Raw genomic sequence first — 16,482 nt, forward strand, 5'->3', positions numbered from 1 at the left:
GACCTGTTCACCGGACGTGCTTGTTGCACCCTCGACAATTACTATGATTATTATTATTTGACCATGCTGGTCATTTACGAACATTTTAACATCTTGACCATGTTCTGTTATAATATCCACCCGGCACAGCCAGAAGAGGACTGGCCACCCCTCATAGCCTGGTTCCTCTCTAGGTTTCTTCCTAGGTTTTTGGCCTTTCTCAGGAGTTTTTCCTAGGGAGTTTTTCCCAGCCACCGTGCTTCTTTCACATGCATTGCTTGCTGTTTGGGGTTTTAGGCTGGGTTTCTGTACAGCACTTTGAGATTTCAGCTGATGTACGAAGGGCTATATAAATAAATTTGATTTGATTTGATTTGATTTGATATTATCTATTTTTAGTTGAATCCTGGGCTGAACTTAAACAATAGCTGTTGATGACTTCCCAAATGCTATATACTGTAGGCTTAAATAGCATCATTGATGATATACTGTATGATTGATAAAGTATGGTTACATTTCATTTGCTCTATTGAACATACCCTTTGGAATGACTTTGATAGCAATAGTTCATCTATTAAGTCGAGATTTCTCAACAATCATTCTCATGATAGCACATTGGCAGTAGTCAGTGACGAATATCAAAGCTAAGCAAGGGCTGGGCTAAAACCCTGGATGAGCCCAAAGGGATAGCTGTAGATAGATCAACTCTCCAGTAGGAGGTGCTGCCCAGCCTTTTATTTTATTCTGTTAATGGATCTTATATTGATCTGACGTTTCAAAAGCAAAAATTCTAATTCAATATATTTTCCACATAGATTCCATGTCACAATATGTTGACAAATTATGTTGAAACAACAATTGATTTAACCAGTTTGTGTCCAGTGGAGTGTATCATCATAAAGAAACCCTCAGTGATGCTTCATCAGCTAACCTGCTGGTAGAGAAAGTAGTGTGTGTGTGTGCGTGTATGCCTTTGTGTGTTTGTATGTGCACAAACTACCCTATCTCACTTCATTAGGTGTATTGCACTGCACTCCCTGACAGGTCTTGGGCCACGACCCTCATAATAATGACTGTATTAATGAAAGGTCGTTTTTGTGCTCAAGAAAATCCCACCATCTTGTCTCTGCAACACCCTGAAATGACAGCGGGCCATTAGCCAGCCTACCTGGCTGTTTCTGCTAGTTGCAGGTATTGGAAGGTTTTCCAATTGATTAAACAAATGTTTGAGAAGAGGGTGAAGGAACTAGTTTCCAAGACAATAAGCATTCCCACAATGGTAGTCAGTGCTTTCTCCGTCAAATGGATTCATCTTATAGGTGCAGTGTGTGTGTGAACGTGCATGCACGTGTGAGAGAGGTTAAAGAGAAACAGTAGATTGGTCCTTACATCAGTTCTGTCTTGTGTATGTCTGAGATTCGTCGCTCCAGCTTCTCTGAATGTTTTGGGAAGAACTGGAATTTAGAACTGTATCCTTCAGGATGCTTCCCAGGGTCATAGTCTCCAATCTCAGCTGGAACACAGTTAATAAAAATGATCTACCATTTCACAGTACCACAGTCTAACCGTACATGGTTACATACAGTACATACAGTAGTATAACTAACATCCACAGCATCATTCCATTCAATAAATCATTTAAAAAAAGTGAATACAGAATATGTCTTCAGTAATAACTTCAGATGAAGTGTGAACTCTTAAACAAGAATTATTAGGGCTAAGGTGAGTATTTACACAGTTCTACACACACATTACTGGCACCCTTGCCGAGGTGTTGTTAGTTCACAGGCAGCCTGAGCTGGATGTCAGCAGAGCTCTTAATGACAACAAGTTAAACTGGCCCAGGGTTGCTGTTGTTTATTTGTGACACTGAGCTCCCTCAGGCGGCTCTGACAATTCTTTCCTCCAGCGAGCGAGGACGAGGAGGTGACCAGGCAGCACCTCCTCATGAACAGAGCCAGTGTGCCTGCCAAAGGACCTGCCTTCTCTTTCTCCTAACACTGCACTTTCTGCGGCCTTCGGCTTGCTCGCTGTGCCCGTCAAACATACAGCCTGCCTGCCTCTCGAGGGTCTACTGCATGTGAGATCCATGCTTATACAGCTAACGATACTGCTGAGAGCAAGATGCCTGATAATCATGCAGAGGGCTTACAATCTAGCATGAAATTCACATGTTTAGCATTCAAAGCATTGATCTTACTTATCAGCTGTCCCATCTTTCTTTGTCAGCTATGGTTTTACAGTGTAAATTAGTATGGAGGGGCACGTGTTGTCTGCATTAGCATTTTAATTTGATGCTTTTTAGTATACAGTAGAGATCAGTCAATACAGAGGTAAGAATCCCTCAGGGCATATCATTTACAAAGTGATAACTACATCCTTATGAGAAATCCAGGTGTTTTTTCCCCGGCTGGTATTCATCTCTATGGTGGAGTGACTGGCAGAGAAGTCATGTGAAAGTGCAGTGCAGAGAGTGGGGCAGACAAATCCAGCCTGTCAGGTCCTGTCACTGTACCTTGCAGGATGAAGGCAGCCAGCATGGCAGCATCCGTCGTCTTACACAGGAGGCGGCCATGATACAGATCTCTCTTGATCTGCAGGAAGACTAAATATCTGGGACCAGAACAGAGTGGGCGAAGAAGGTCAGAGGTCATGGATCTCAGTCCCCCGTCTACTTTAATGAGATTCATCAACATTACAGACTACACTTATTTTTAGATCTATTGCAACAACAAGACATCACCACAGATAAATCTCAAAAGGATGTAAAAAAAAATTGTGTGTTGGGGACAGGGTTTGGTAGGGGATGCCCTGAGGCAAACTGCTGCTATTGTCGACTGACTGTGTTTCTGTTCAAGCCTCCAGATTAGAATCCAGACAAGACCAGAGCATCTCAGAACACAGCAGCACTGTCCTGACAGATACAGCACCTACACTGGCTGCAGACTGAGACTAACACCTGGAACAATGCAGGTGTTACCAATGGTTACAGTACAGGATTGCCCATTTATTGATTCTGAAGTGAATGTAACACGTGATAGAAACCGTGGGAGAAACGACCCAACGGACCCCAGATTCCCCTGATACCAACTTCCCACGACCAACACCAAAATGAGCCCTGGAGAACCCATGCATGTGAATGCGAAGAATATACACTACCGTTCAAAAGTTTGGGGTCAAATGTCCTTGTTTTTGAAAGAAAAGTCCTTTAAAATAACATCAAATTGATCAGAAATACAGTGTAGACATTGTTAATGTTGTAAATGACTATTGTAGCTGGAAATGGCAGATTTTTTATGGAATATAGAAAGAGGAGTGGGAGGACCCGGTGCATAACTGAGCAAGAGGACAAGTACATTAGAGTGTCTAGTTTGAGAAACAGATGCCTCACAAGTCCTCAACTGTCAGCTTCATTAAATAGTACCCGCAAAACACCAGTCTCAACGTCAACAGTGAAGAGGCGACTCCGGGATGCTGGCCTTCTAGGCAGAGTTGCAAAGAAAAAGCCATATCTCAGACTGGCCAATAAAAAGAAAAGATTAGGATGGGCAAAAGAACACAGACACAGGACAGAGGAACTCTGCCTAGAAGGCCAGTATCCTGGAGTCGCCGACGTTGAGATTGAGACTGGTGTTTTGTGGGTACTATTTAATGAAGCCTCCCACTCCTCTTTCTATTCTGGTTAGACCCAGTTTGCGCGGTTCTGTGAAGGGAGTAGTACACAGCGTTGTACGAGATCTTCAGTTTCTTGGCAATTTCTCACATGGAATAGCCTTCATTTCTCAGAACAAGAATAGACTGACAAGTTTCAGAAGAAAGTTCTTTGTTTCTGGACATTTTCAGCCTGTAATTGAACCCACAAATGCTGATGCTCCAGATACTCAACTAGTCTAAAGAAGGCCAGTTTTATTGCTTTTTTAATCAGAACAACATTTTTCAGCTGTGCTAACATAATTGCAAAATAGTTTTCTAATGATCCATTTGCCTTTCACATCTCTGCTGTCGGTAGATTTGGTGAAGGACAGCTGTGAATTTAAATGAATATTTGACCCATCTCTATCCTCTTCCCTCATTGTGTGGTCTAACCTTTGTGCCATATATTGTCCAGTATCCCTTCAGTATTTGATTAATGAGGAAACTATATTGAAGAAAACTTCAGTGTCATTGATTATTTCCTCTCTTTTCACCCTTCCTCTCTCTAGTATGAGGTGGTCTATCCTGCCCTACCACTCTCATCATATCTCTTCCTCTCTCTAGTATGAGGTGGTCTATCCTGCCCTACCACTCTCATCATATCTCTTCCTCTCTCTAGTATGAGGTGGTCTATCCTGCCCTACCACTCTCATCATATCTCTTCCTCTCTCTGGTATGAGGTGGTTTATCCTGCCCTACCACTCTCATCATATCTATTGCTCTCTCTGGTATGAGGTGGTCTATCTTGCCCTACCACTCTCATCATATCTCTTCCTCTCTCTGGTATGAGGTGGTCTATCCTGCCCTACCACTCTCATCATATCTCTTCCTCTCTCTGGTATGAGGTGGTCTATCCTGCCCTACCACTCTCATCATATCTCTTCCTCTCTCTGGTATGAGGTGGTCTATCCTGCCCTACCACTCTCATCATATCTCTTCCTCTCTCTGGTATGAGGTGGTCTATCCTGCCCTACCACTCTCATCATATCCCTTCCTCTCTCTGGTATGAGGTGGTCTATCCTGCCCTACCACTCTCATCATATCTCTTCCTCTCTCTGGTATGAGGTGGTCTATCCTGCCCTACCACTCTCATCATATCTCTTCCTCTCTCTGGTATGAGGTGGTCTATCCTGCCCTACCACTCTCATCATATCTCTTCCTCTCTCTGGTATGAGGTGGTCTATCCTGCCCTACCACTCTCATCATATCTCTTCCTCTCTCTGGTATGAGGTGGTCTATCCTGCCCTACCACTCTCATCATATCCCTTCCTCTCTCTGGTATGAGGTGGTCTATCCTGCCCTACCACTCTCATCATATCCCTTCCTCTCTCTGGTATGAGGTGGTCTATCCTGCCCTACCACTCTCATCATATCTCTTCCTCTCTCTGGTATGAGGTGGTCTATCCTGCCCTACCACTCTCATCATATCTCTTCCTCTCTCTGGTATGAGGTGGTCTATCCTGCCCTACCACTCTCATCATATCTCTTCCTCTCTCTGGTATGAGGTGGTCTATCCTGCCCTACCACTCTCATCATATCTCTTCCTCTCTCTGGTATGAGGTGGTCTATCCTGCCCTACCACTCTCATCATATCTCTTCCTCTCTCTGGTATGAGGTGGTCTATCCTGCCCTACCACTCTCATCATATCTCTTCCTCTCTCTGGTATGAGGTGGTCTATCCTGCCCTACCACTCTCATCATATCTGTCGCTAACTATATTTCTCTTTTCCTCAGCCTTCACTCTCCTTCTCCCCTCCTCCCCTCTCTCCATCCATTCATAATTCACATAATTCATTATCTGCACTCTGCATTCTGTGTTCATTTCATCACACCTAAGTGTAGACTCCCTGGACGGTAATGAATATGAGATCGGTAACCACCTGATACAAACAGGCTAGGTTGGTGTGCCTCCTTTCAACACATACACACATTGTAATAGACATTAGCAAACACACATGTACTAATGCACAGACACAAGAAACACACTCATACTCAATTGCACACGTACTTGCTTCTTTAATGTCATCATCAAGTGGTTGAAATCAGAAAGTATCAGAGGGCGTTTAAAGGCCCTATTGAGGGCACAGAGAGCCTTTTCTGGGTGACCTCATTGCAGACTGCACAGGGGAGGAGAGTCAGGAAAAGAAATGCATAAGTGATTCTAATCTGAGCTAGCTGGGAGCTAATCATGTATCATTTAGAGGAGTCTGCTAGCCGTAATTGACCCTCAGTCTTCCTCCTTCCCTCAGCAGTCAGCCAGCCAGAGAGACCAACGCAGAGCACAGCTACACAACCTCGCAATTTAGCAGCCATTCTACTTCAGAGAGCAGGCTCACTCACAAGCTTACTTAGGAAGGCTTTTTACATACATCTCAACTTCAAACAGCACTGTCTTTTTTTAATATTTATCGAACTGTTTTTAGACGAAGTGCTCTTTTATTATAGAGGCCCTTCAATAATGTCTGGGAAAAAATACTGTCTGTGCATTCAGAACACAAACATTGCTGGGGAAAATGAAAAGTGTGAGAGAAGGTGATAAACAACAGACGCTGCTTTGAAACTGCTTTAGAAAAGGCAAAAGTTATTGAAGATTTTTATACACAAAGCTTTCATGTCTGCTTTCCCTGACTTTCTCTTCATACTAGAGGCTGGGGGAGTGGTTGTTGGCATTTCTCTACTTTGCTGAGATTCACACAAAGTCCTACCTGGTGATTTCCTCTTTGAGAGCAGCGGGGTCAGGGGGGTAAAACTTGACTCTGAGACACATGGTGAACGGAGGCTGGGCTGGGGAACAAGGAAATGGAGACCCAAATAGTCAGGAACATTTCATGATCACAGTTCAAATGAAAATTAGCTTGGATCTTTACTTCATATCATCACAAGGTAAACAGTAGAATAGGCTAAGGGAATCTCACTTAAAGGGAAAATAATTCTGCATCATCATAATGATGTGGCCGGTGACAATTTGCTTCTTGAAAGTCCAATATCTTGAAAACTTGACTGCTGACATGAAAAACATTTTGGGACTGTATCAACAGTGGACTAATGACAAAAAATACCAAAAGATAGATGTTGACTGGATTTTCCCTTTAAAGCTCTGTATCCACAATTAGGGAGACACAGTTCATGATGATTTGCAAGAGAGTGGGTGAGAGACCTTTTGTGTGGATTATCTTCTGCTAGGATTTATGTGAGTTCTCATAAGGGACAATTCATACAGTTCTGTCATTCCAGTCAAATGGAGAATCTTGAAATCCTAATACAGTAACTTCCTACCATTTGAATTCAAATGCACATTCATTAGTCAAATTAGATGATGCGTCATTAAAGATGCCATGGTGATGATAACTATAATTGCTCAATTAGCAGAATGATCATAGCGTGAAGAGGAAGACACTAAAGACTTACATTTCATCTGCTTGGCAATACACTTTGTGACCTCCAACCAATGCTGCATCAACAACAAAAAGACATATGATCAAAGTGTGACAAAAGTGAAACATGTCTAAAAATCCTGCAATGACACTGACACCACGCTCATATCACTCTGCATCGCTCTATGAAGCAGGTTAAATGCAATAGACAGGAATGACAGTTCGTCAAAAGACGTGTGAAAACCTGTGTTATGTCATGTCAGCTTCATGCCTAAAACACACTGACGTATGTCTCTGTTCATATCCAACATCCATCTCTAATCTGACAAGAATCATATAATTAATGCTATCAGTTCCTGATTTGTATAATTAAATCATCATCATACTGAAGCAAATTGAACAGTAAGGGCGTACAGAGATAACAGCTCTCTCTATAAATGACAGTAATGGATGGTCTTTCAAATGATAATACTATACCATCAGCATGCCTGGGCCTGCCTAGACAGACAGACAGGCAGGCAGACACTGTGCAGTGGCAGTGCTCTCTAGGGTCAGTTCAGAAGGTAACTCTGGTTTTGCCAGTATATCAGGCACTGATTCATCCCCCATCCTTCTGGCAACATTCACTCCATCAATTCCCTCTCTCCGCCAACCCCTCACCCCAACAATAACCATTGAATTAGCCCTGAGTGGCAGCATAGGAAATGCAGGATGGGCAGGACCGGTCTTGTCTCTGATGCTAAAACACATAATGTGAGCACATGTTAATTCTTCATGAATCAAGCAGTGCAGCTACAAGCCATCTCTGAGTAATAACCCTCTGTACTCTGTTGCTGCTGCTGATGATGATGATGATTGTATGAGTGTCTCTCTAAACGCGTGTATTATGAAAGTGTCACTCCCTGATCTGTTTCACCTGTTCCTGTGATCGTCTCCACTCCCTCCAGGTGTCGCTTATTTTCCCCAGTGTATTTATCCCTGTGTTTCCTGTCTCTTTGTGCCAGTTCGTCTTGTATGTTTAGTCAAGTCAAACAGCGTGTTTTTCCCCGTACTCCTTTTCTATTCTCTTTTCATAGTCCTCCGGGTTCTGAGCCCTGCCTGACTCTGGGCTACTTTCCTGCCTACCTGATCATCCTGCCTGCCCTGACCTTGATTCTGCCTGCCCTTCGGTACCTATTGGACTCTGATATGGTTTTGACCTTTTTGCCTGTCCACGACCATTCTCTTGCCTACCCCTTTGGATTAATAAACATTGTAAGACTCCAACCAACTGCCTCCTGTGTCTACATCTGGGTCTCGCCTTGTGCCTTGATAGAAATAAATAAAATAACGTATTTTCAATCTGGCCCTGTATCTCTTTGAACGGTCACCTCTACTGCAGTATGCTTCATCCAACACAGACACAGACACAGACACACACACACACACACACACACACAGACACAGACACACACACACACACACACACACAGACACTCACCCGCTGCTTGTCTGGGTCTACATATCTGATGCCGAAGTAGTCCTTCTCCAGCAGATTCAGGTGGTGGCAGATGAGGTCGAACAGATACTGTCCTTTAGCATCCCGCTGCAAGAGAAGGGAAAAACAATAGCATGAGAAACTCACAGCGAACACAAGAAAAGACCACAACTAACAACTTAAAAGGACATTTTGAAGAAATATCCCCACTTATAGGGAACAAGTGGTCCGGCCCAGCCCAGGAACTCAACAACTTCATGAGGACATGAGGGAGAATGTGAGATTGAGGGAAAGAGGGAGGTAATTACTGATAGCAGAATGTGCTTCATATTTTCCAGACCCTGTGGAGATATCCAGGATTCATCCAATATTAATGACAGCCACTACAGCCATCTGCAGAGTCTAGGCCAGAAACCCTTCATAGCTAAAGCACAATGAGAGAACGGATTAAGTGCGCTGACAACTGGCTGGGTTAGACTGACATTTGTTCAGGGACAGGAATGGGAGATGACGGGGAGGGTGATATGATGGGGGATGATACTGGGTCTTGAAGACTTTATGATAACCAAACAATGCCCATGAAGTATCACACAGTATGAAGATTTAAAGGCATTAATGATGTATGAATGGAATTAAAGGCATTAATAGGAGATCAAAGAGAAGTCAACTCACTTGGCACAAATTGGTGAATCAACATTGTTTCCACATCATTGCGATCCCCCAAATTCTATGTGATGACGTTGAATCAATGTGAAAAACGGAGTTGATTTGAAAAAAGTCCATGACATGGTGACATTTTTGGCTGATTTCACTTTGAATTCACGTTAGTTGACAACTCAACCATATGGAAATCAAAACTAGACATTGAACTGATGTCTGTGCCCAGTGGGAAGACATTGAAGGAGAGGATAGAAGAGGACAGCAGACTGCCCACCTTCACAAGCCTTTCCCCTCCCTCTCTGATACATCGCTGAAAGACTTATCCAGCTCCCAGCACTGATTACCATTTAAAATGGCACTCAGACCAACATGTAATAGCCACACTCTCTGAATTATTCCAGAAAGATAAGTTATTTGAGTTTCCAACAAACATTGCACACCACCATTACAAGTTGTTTTCCCTCAGGCATTTGTGAGGGCTGCTGGTATTAGCAAAAGGACACACCTGGGATGATTACAGCTCATTGGAACAGGGTGGTGATCAATTCAGTGGGCAGGCAACTAATACATCTCTCTACCTAGCCTACAACCTAGGAGTTTTACACTGCAGGCTCAGCCAGGCTGTCAGCTTAACACTGTGTCAGTCATCTAACTATAGTCTAGAGGAATGGCACTGGTCCTGTGATGAGCATGTGTACTGGGACTGGGTGGACTAGAATTCTGACACACTGGCACTGTGTTTCAATACCCTGTTCTTATACAGTAACAAATCACATTTTATTTGTCACTTGCGCTGAATACAACAGGTGTAGACCATACAGTGAAATGCTTACTTACAAGCACTTTACCAACAATGCAGTTTTAAGAAAATACATGAAAAAAGTAGAGATAAGAATAACAAATAATTAAAGAGCAGCAGTAAATAACAATAGCGGGGTTATATACAGGGGGTACCGGTACAGAGTCAATGTGCGGGGGCACCACTGTTGAGGTAATTGAGGTAATATGTATATGTAGGTAGTTATTAAAGTGACTATAAATAGATAATAACAGAAAGTAGTAGCAGCGTAGAAGGGGGGGGTGCAAATAGTCTGGGTAGCCATTTGATTAGATGTTCAGGAGTCTTATGGCTTGAGAGGAGAAGCTGTTTAGAAGCAGAGAGAACAGTCTATGACTAGGGTGGCTGGAGTCTTTGACAATTTTTAAGGCCTTCCTCTGACAACGCCTGGTATAGAGGTCCTGGATGGCAGGTAGCTTGGCCCCGGTGATGTACTGGGCCATACGCACTACCCTCTGTAGTGCCTTGCAGTCGGGGGTGGGGCACATGGGGGTGGGGCACATGGGGAGTGTGGCTAGGTCAGGCAATAGACCTGAGCAAACTCCCCGTGCTTATTATGGGGAGAGTTTGGCGGGGAGAAGAGCGCCGGTCTATGCGGAAGTGCGCACGATCTCGCCCATGCGCACGCACAGTCCGGTGCGAGCGATACCAGCCCCCCGTAAGTGCCGTGCTAGAGTGGGCATCCAGCCTGGGAGAAGTGTGCCGGCACAATACATCTGGCCACCAGTGCGTCTCCTAGGCCCAGGCTACCCTACGCCTGCTCTACGCACGGCAGCCATCAGGCCTCTGCACAGCCCAGTTCGCCCTGTGCCAGCACTCCGCTCGTGCAGGGCTACTGTTACCACCCAGCCAGGACGGGTTGTGCAGGCTGTGCGCTCCAGACCTCCAGTGCTTGTTCATGGCCCGGTGTATCCAGTTCCTGCTCCTCGCACTAGCCTTGAGGTGCGTGTCTCCAGTCTGGTGCCTCCAAAGCCAGCACCACGCACTAGGCTTCCAGTGCGTCAGCCCAGTCCAGTACGTCCTGTTCCCGCTCCTCGCACTAGCCTTGGGGTGCGTGTCTCCAGTCGGGTACCTCCAGTACCAGCCCCACGCACCAGGCCTCCAGTGCGTCAGCCCAGTCCAGTACGTCCTGCTCCTGCTCCTCGCACTGGCCTTGAGGTGCATGTTACCAGTCTGGCGCCTCCAAAGCCAGCCCCACGCACCAGGCCTGTAGTGCGCCTGTCCAGTCCAGAGCTTCCGGCAACAGTTCCCCGTCCAGAGCTTCCGACGACAGTTCCCCGTCCAGAGCTTCCGGTGATAGTTCCCCGTCTAGAGCTTCCGACGACAGTTCCCCATCTAGAGCTTCCGGCGACAGTTCCCCGTCTAGAGCTTCCGGCGACAGTTCCCCGTCTAGAGCTTCCGGCAACAGTTCCCCATCCAGTGCTTCCGGCGACCTCCTACAGTCCGGAGCCTGCAAAGACGGCCCACAGTCCGGAACCGACAGAGACGGCCCACAGTCCGGAGCCTGCAGAGACGGCTCACAGTCCGGAGCCTGCAGAGACGGCCCATAGTCCGGAGCCTGCAGAGACGGCCCACAGTCCGGAGCCTGCAGAGACGGCCCACAGTCCGGAGCTCCCAGAGTCGCCCTCCAGTCCGAAGCTCCCAGAGTCGCCCTCCAGTCCAGAGCTCCCAGAGTTGCCCTCCAGTCCGAGGTCTCCAGCGACGCGCATCAGCCCAAGGTCTCCGGCGACGCGCCTCAGCCCGAGGTCTCCAGCGACGCGCTTTAGCCCTGAGCCTTCAGCGGGGGTGGACAGGTTAGGTTGGGGACTAAGGCCAGAGCCTGAGCCACCTCCATAGTAGGAGGATTGGGGAGGGGGGTGTAGCACAAGAACCGTCAGTGACGGTGGCCACCCTCCCTTTAGTTTGGGATTATTTTTGTTTTGGGGTTGGGGGGGGGTACTGTCACGTCCTGACCAGTAAAAGGGGTTGTTTGTTATTGTAGTTTGGTCAGGGCGGGGCAGGGGGTGTTTGTTCTATGTGTTTCGGGGTTTTTTGGTTAATGTTCTATGTTGGTAATTTTCTATGTTCATTCTAGTCTTTCTATTTCTATGTTTAGGTTATTGGGTTGACCTTCAATTGGAGGCAGCTGTTCCTCGTTGACTCTAATTGAAGGTCCTATTGGGGACGACGTCATCGATGCACTTACTGATGAAGCCAGTGACTGATGTGGTGTACTCCTCAATACCATCAGAAGAATCCCGGAACATATTCCAGTCTGTGCTAGCAAAACAATCCTGTAGTTTAGCATTCTACTTCAAATGACCACTTTTTCATAGACCGGGTCACTGTGCTTCCTGCTTTAATTTTTGCTTGTAAGCAGGAATCAGGAGGATAGAATTATGGTCAGATTTGCCAAATGAAAGGTGAGGGAGAGCATTGTTCGCGTCTCTGTGTGTGGAGTAAAGGTGGTCTATAGTTTTTTTCCCCTCAAGTTGCACATTTAACATTCTGATAGAAATTAGGTAAAACTAATTTAAGTTTCTCTGCATTAAAGTCCCCGGCCACTAGGATGGCCGCCTCTGGATGAGTGTTTTCCTGTTTGCTTATGGCGGTATACACCTCATTGGGTGCGGTCTTAGTGCCAGTGTCGGTCTGTGGTGATATGTAGACAGCTATGAAAAATACAGATGAAAACTCTCTAGGTAGATAGTGTGGTGTACAGCTTATCATGATATACTCAACCTCAGGCGAGCAAAAACCTTGAGACTTCCTTAGATATCGTGCACCAGCTGTTGTTTACAAATATACATAGGCTCCCGCCCCGTGTCTTACCAGAGGCTGCTGTTCAATCCTGCCGACAGAGTGTATAACCCGCCAGCTGTATGTTATTAATGTCGTCGTTCAGCCACGACTCGGTGAAAGATAAGATATTACAGTTTTTATTGTCCCGTTGGTAGGATATACAGTTGAAGTCGGAAGTTAACATACACTTAGCTTGGAGTCATTTAAACTCGTTTTTAAACTACTCCACAAATTTCTTGTTAACAACTATAGTTTCGGCAAGTCAGTTAGGATATCTACTTTGTGCATGACGCAAGTAATTTCCCAAAAAATTGTTTAGACAGATTATTTCACACATAATTCACTGTATCATAATTCCAGTATATTGACTGTGCCTTTAAACAGCTTGGAAAATTCCAGAAAATGTCATGGCTTTAGAAGCTTCTGATAGGCTAATTGACATAATTTAAGTCAATTGGAGGTGTACCCGTGGATGTATTTCAAGGCCTATCTTCAAACTCAGTGCCTCTTTGCTTGACATCATGGAAAATCTAAAGAAATCAGCCAAGACCTCAGAAAAAACAATATAGACCTCCACATGTCTGGTTCATCCCTGGGAGCAATTTCCAAATGCCTGAAGGTACCACGTTCATCTGTACAAACAATAGTATGCAAGTTAACACCATGGGACCATGCAGCCGTCATACCACTCAGGAAGGAGACGCGTTCTGTCTCCTAGAGATGAACGTACTTTGGTGCGAACAATGCAAATAAATCCCAGAACAACAGCAAAGGACCTTGTGAAGATGCTGGAGGAAACAGGTACAAAAATATATATATCCACAGTAAAACGAGTCCTATATCGACATAACCTGAAAGGCCACTCAGCAAGGAAGAAGCCACTGCTCCAAAACCGCCATAAAAATGCCAGACTACGGTTTGCAACTGCACATGGGGAACAAAGATCGTACTTTTTGGAGAAATGTCCTCTGGTCTGATGAAACAAAAATAGAACAGTTTGGCCATAATGACCATCGTTATATTTGGAGGAAAAATGGGGAGGCTTGCAAGCCGAAGAACACCATCCCAATCGTGAAGCACGGGGGTGGCAGCATCATGTTGTGGGGGTGCTTTGCTGCAGGAGGGACTGGTGCACTTCACAAAATAGATGGCATCATGATGAAGGGAAATTATGTGGATATATTGAAGCAACATCTCAAGACATCAGTCAGGAAGTTTAAGCTTGGTCGCAAATGGGTCTTCCAAATGGACAATGACCCCAAGCATATTTCCAAAGATGTGGCAAAATGGCTTAAGGACAAAAAAGTCAAGATATTGGAGTGGCCATCACAAAGCCCTGACCTCAATCTGTCACTCAATCTGTCACATTTTATTTCTCTATTTTGTTAGGTCAGGGTGTGGGGTGGGCATTCTATGTGTTATATTTCTATGTTATTTTTTTCCTTTGATTGGCTTAGTATGGTTTCCAATCAGAGGCAGCTGTCTATTGTTGTTTCTGATTGGGAATCATACTTAGGCAGCCCTTTTTCTCTCCTTCAGTGTGGGATCTTGTTTTTGTCAAGGTATTGGAAAGGCCATCACAAAGCCCTGACCTCAATCTGTCACTCAATCTGTCACGTTTTATTTCTCTATTTTGTTAGGTCAGGGTGTGGGGTGGGCATTCTATGTGTTATATTTCTTTGTTATTTTTTTACTTTGATTGGCCTAGTATGGTTTCCAATCAGAGGCAGCTGTCTATTGTTGTTTCTGATTGGGAATCATACTTAGGCAGCCCTTTTTCTCTCCTTCAGTGTGGGATCTTGTTTTTGTACAGCTCAGTAAACCTGCAGAACGTGACGTTTGTTTTTCGTTGTTTATTATTTTGATTTAGTGTTCTGAGTGAAATAAAATAGAAATATGAACACTTACCACGCTGCACCTTGATCTTCTCCTTACGACGATTGTCACACAATCCTATAGAAAATTTGTGGGCAGAACAGATAAAGTGTGTGCGAGCAAGGAGGCCTACAAACCTGACTCAGTTACACCAGCTCTGTCAGGAGGAATGGGCCAAAATTCACCCAACTTATTGTGGGAAGCTTGTGGAAGGCTACCCGACACGTTTGACCCAAGTTAAACAATTTAAAGGCAATGCTACCAAATACTAATTGAGTGTATGTAAACTTCTGACCCTCTGGGAATGTGATGAAAGAAATAAAAGCTGAAATAAATCATTCTCTCTACTATTATTCTGACATTTCACATTCTTAAAATAAAGTGGTGATCCTAACTGACCTAAGACAGGGAATTGTTACTTCGATTAAATGTCAGGAATTGTGAAAAACTGAGTTTAAATGTATTTGGCTTAGGTGTATGTGAACTTCCGACTTCAACTGTACGTGCTTTCATCTCATCCCATTTATTTTCCAGCGATTGAAAGTTAGCTAGCAGTACGGATGGCAAAGGCAGATTAGCCACTCGTCGCCTGATCCTCACAAGGCACTCCGATCTCTTTCTGCGAAATCTCTGTTTCTTTCTCCAGCGAATGACGGGGATGAGGGCCTGTTCGGGTGTTTGGAGTATATCCTTCCCATCCGACTCATTAAAGAAAAATTATTTGCCCAATTCGAGGTGAGTAATTGCTGTTCTGATGTCCAGAAACTCTTTTCGGTCATAAGAGACGGTAGCAGTAACATTATGTACAAAATAAGTTACAAACAATGCGGGGAAAAAAAATAGCACGGTTGGTTAAGAGCCAATAAAACAGCAGCCATTCTCTCCTGCGCCATCTTCACTACTGTCACAGCTTTCTGTGATCGACCAAAACACAGCTTGTTCGTAGTTCCACATCTTTTTATTAATCGTGAAACTAAACGCAATACACCAACCACTTTAAATAACAAAACAACAAAAGCCGTAACACAGAGCAGGCAAACACTACTCAAAAATTAACAACCAACAAAATACAAAAGGAAAACCCCCTACATAAATATGATCTCCAATTAGACACAACTAGAACCGGCTGCCTCTAATTGGAGATCATCCCAATAATCCCCAACATAGAAATAGAAATCTAGAAAACCCACATAGAAACAGAAAGCAAGAAAACCACCCCAAACCCCCCCTGTCACACCCTGACCACTCTACTATAGAAAATGACCCCTTACCAGGGTCAGGACGTGACAACTACATCTTTTTAGTGTAGTTGTAACCTCACAGATTACTATACAAAATCAGACAAACTACAGTCTAAATCATTAGAATATCATGAATAACTAACAATGTAATAAAATTAATCTCCAAATCAATCTTCTGTATACCACCCCTACTTTGTCACAGCACAACTATTTGGCTCAAACCCATTAAGGAAAGAAATTCCACAAATTAATTTTTAACAAGCCACACCTGTTAATTGAAATGCATTCCAGGTGACTACCTCATGAAGCTGGTTGAGAGAATGCCAAGAGTGTGCAAAGCTGTCATCAAGGCAAAAGGTGGCTACTTTGAAGAATCTCTAATATAAAATATATTTTGATTTGTTTAACCTCCCTAGGGTAGGGGGCAGTATTTTCACATCCGGATAAAAAACGTACCCGATTTAATCTGGTTATTACTACTGCCCAGAAACTAGAATATGCATATAATTGTTTGATTTGGATAGAAAACACCCTAAAGTTTCTAAAACTGTTTGAATGGTGTCT

At 44.3% G+C, this 16,482-nt stretch overlaps 1 protein-coding gene across 2 annotated transcripts in view; it reads right to left on the reverse strand.

Annotated features, from left to right (window-relative positions):
• Positions 1-16,482, reverse strand: part of frmd5a (FERM domain containing 5a) — a 111,893-nt gene that overhangs the window by 12,640 nt on the left and 82,771 nt on the right. For both annotated transcript variants that reach the window (XM_029757610.1, XM_029757609.1), the window contains exons 2-6: positions 8,527-8,631; positions 7,081-7,123; positions 6,378-6,456; positions 2,495-2,592; positions 1,369-1,492 (exon numbers count right to left, since the gene is read on the reverse strand). In XM_029757610.1, the coding sequence (XP_029613470.1) occupies positions 1,369-1,492; positions 2,495-2,592; positions 6,378-6,456; positions 7,081-7,123; positions 8,527-8,631 (449 nt within the window). The remainder of the gene's footprint in view (positions 1-1,368; positions 1,493-2,494; positions 2,593-6,377; positions 6,457-7,080; positions 7,124-8,526; positions 8,632-16,482) is intronic.

The sequence above is a fragment of the Salmo trutta genome, chromosome 7, assembly GCF_901001165.1.
Source record: "Salmo trutta chromosome 7, fSalTru1.1, whole genome shotgun sequence".
Classification (NCBI taxonomy): domain Eukaryota; kingdom Metazoa; phylum Chordata; class Actinopteri; order Salmoniformes; family Salmonidae; genus Salmo; species Salmo trutta.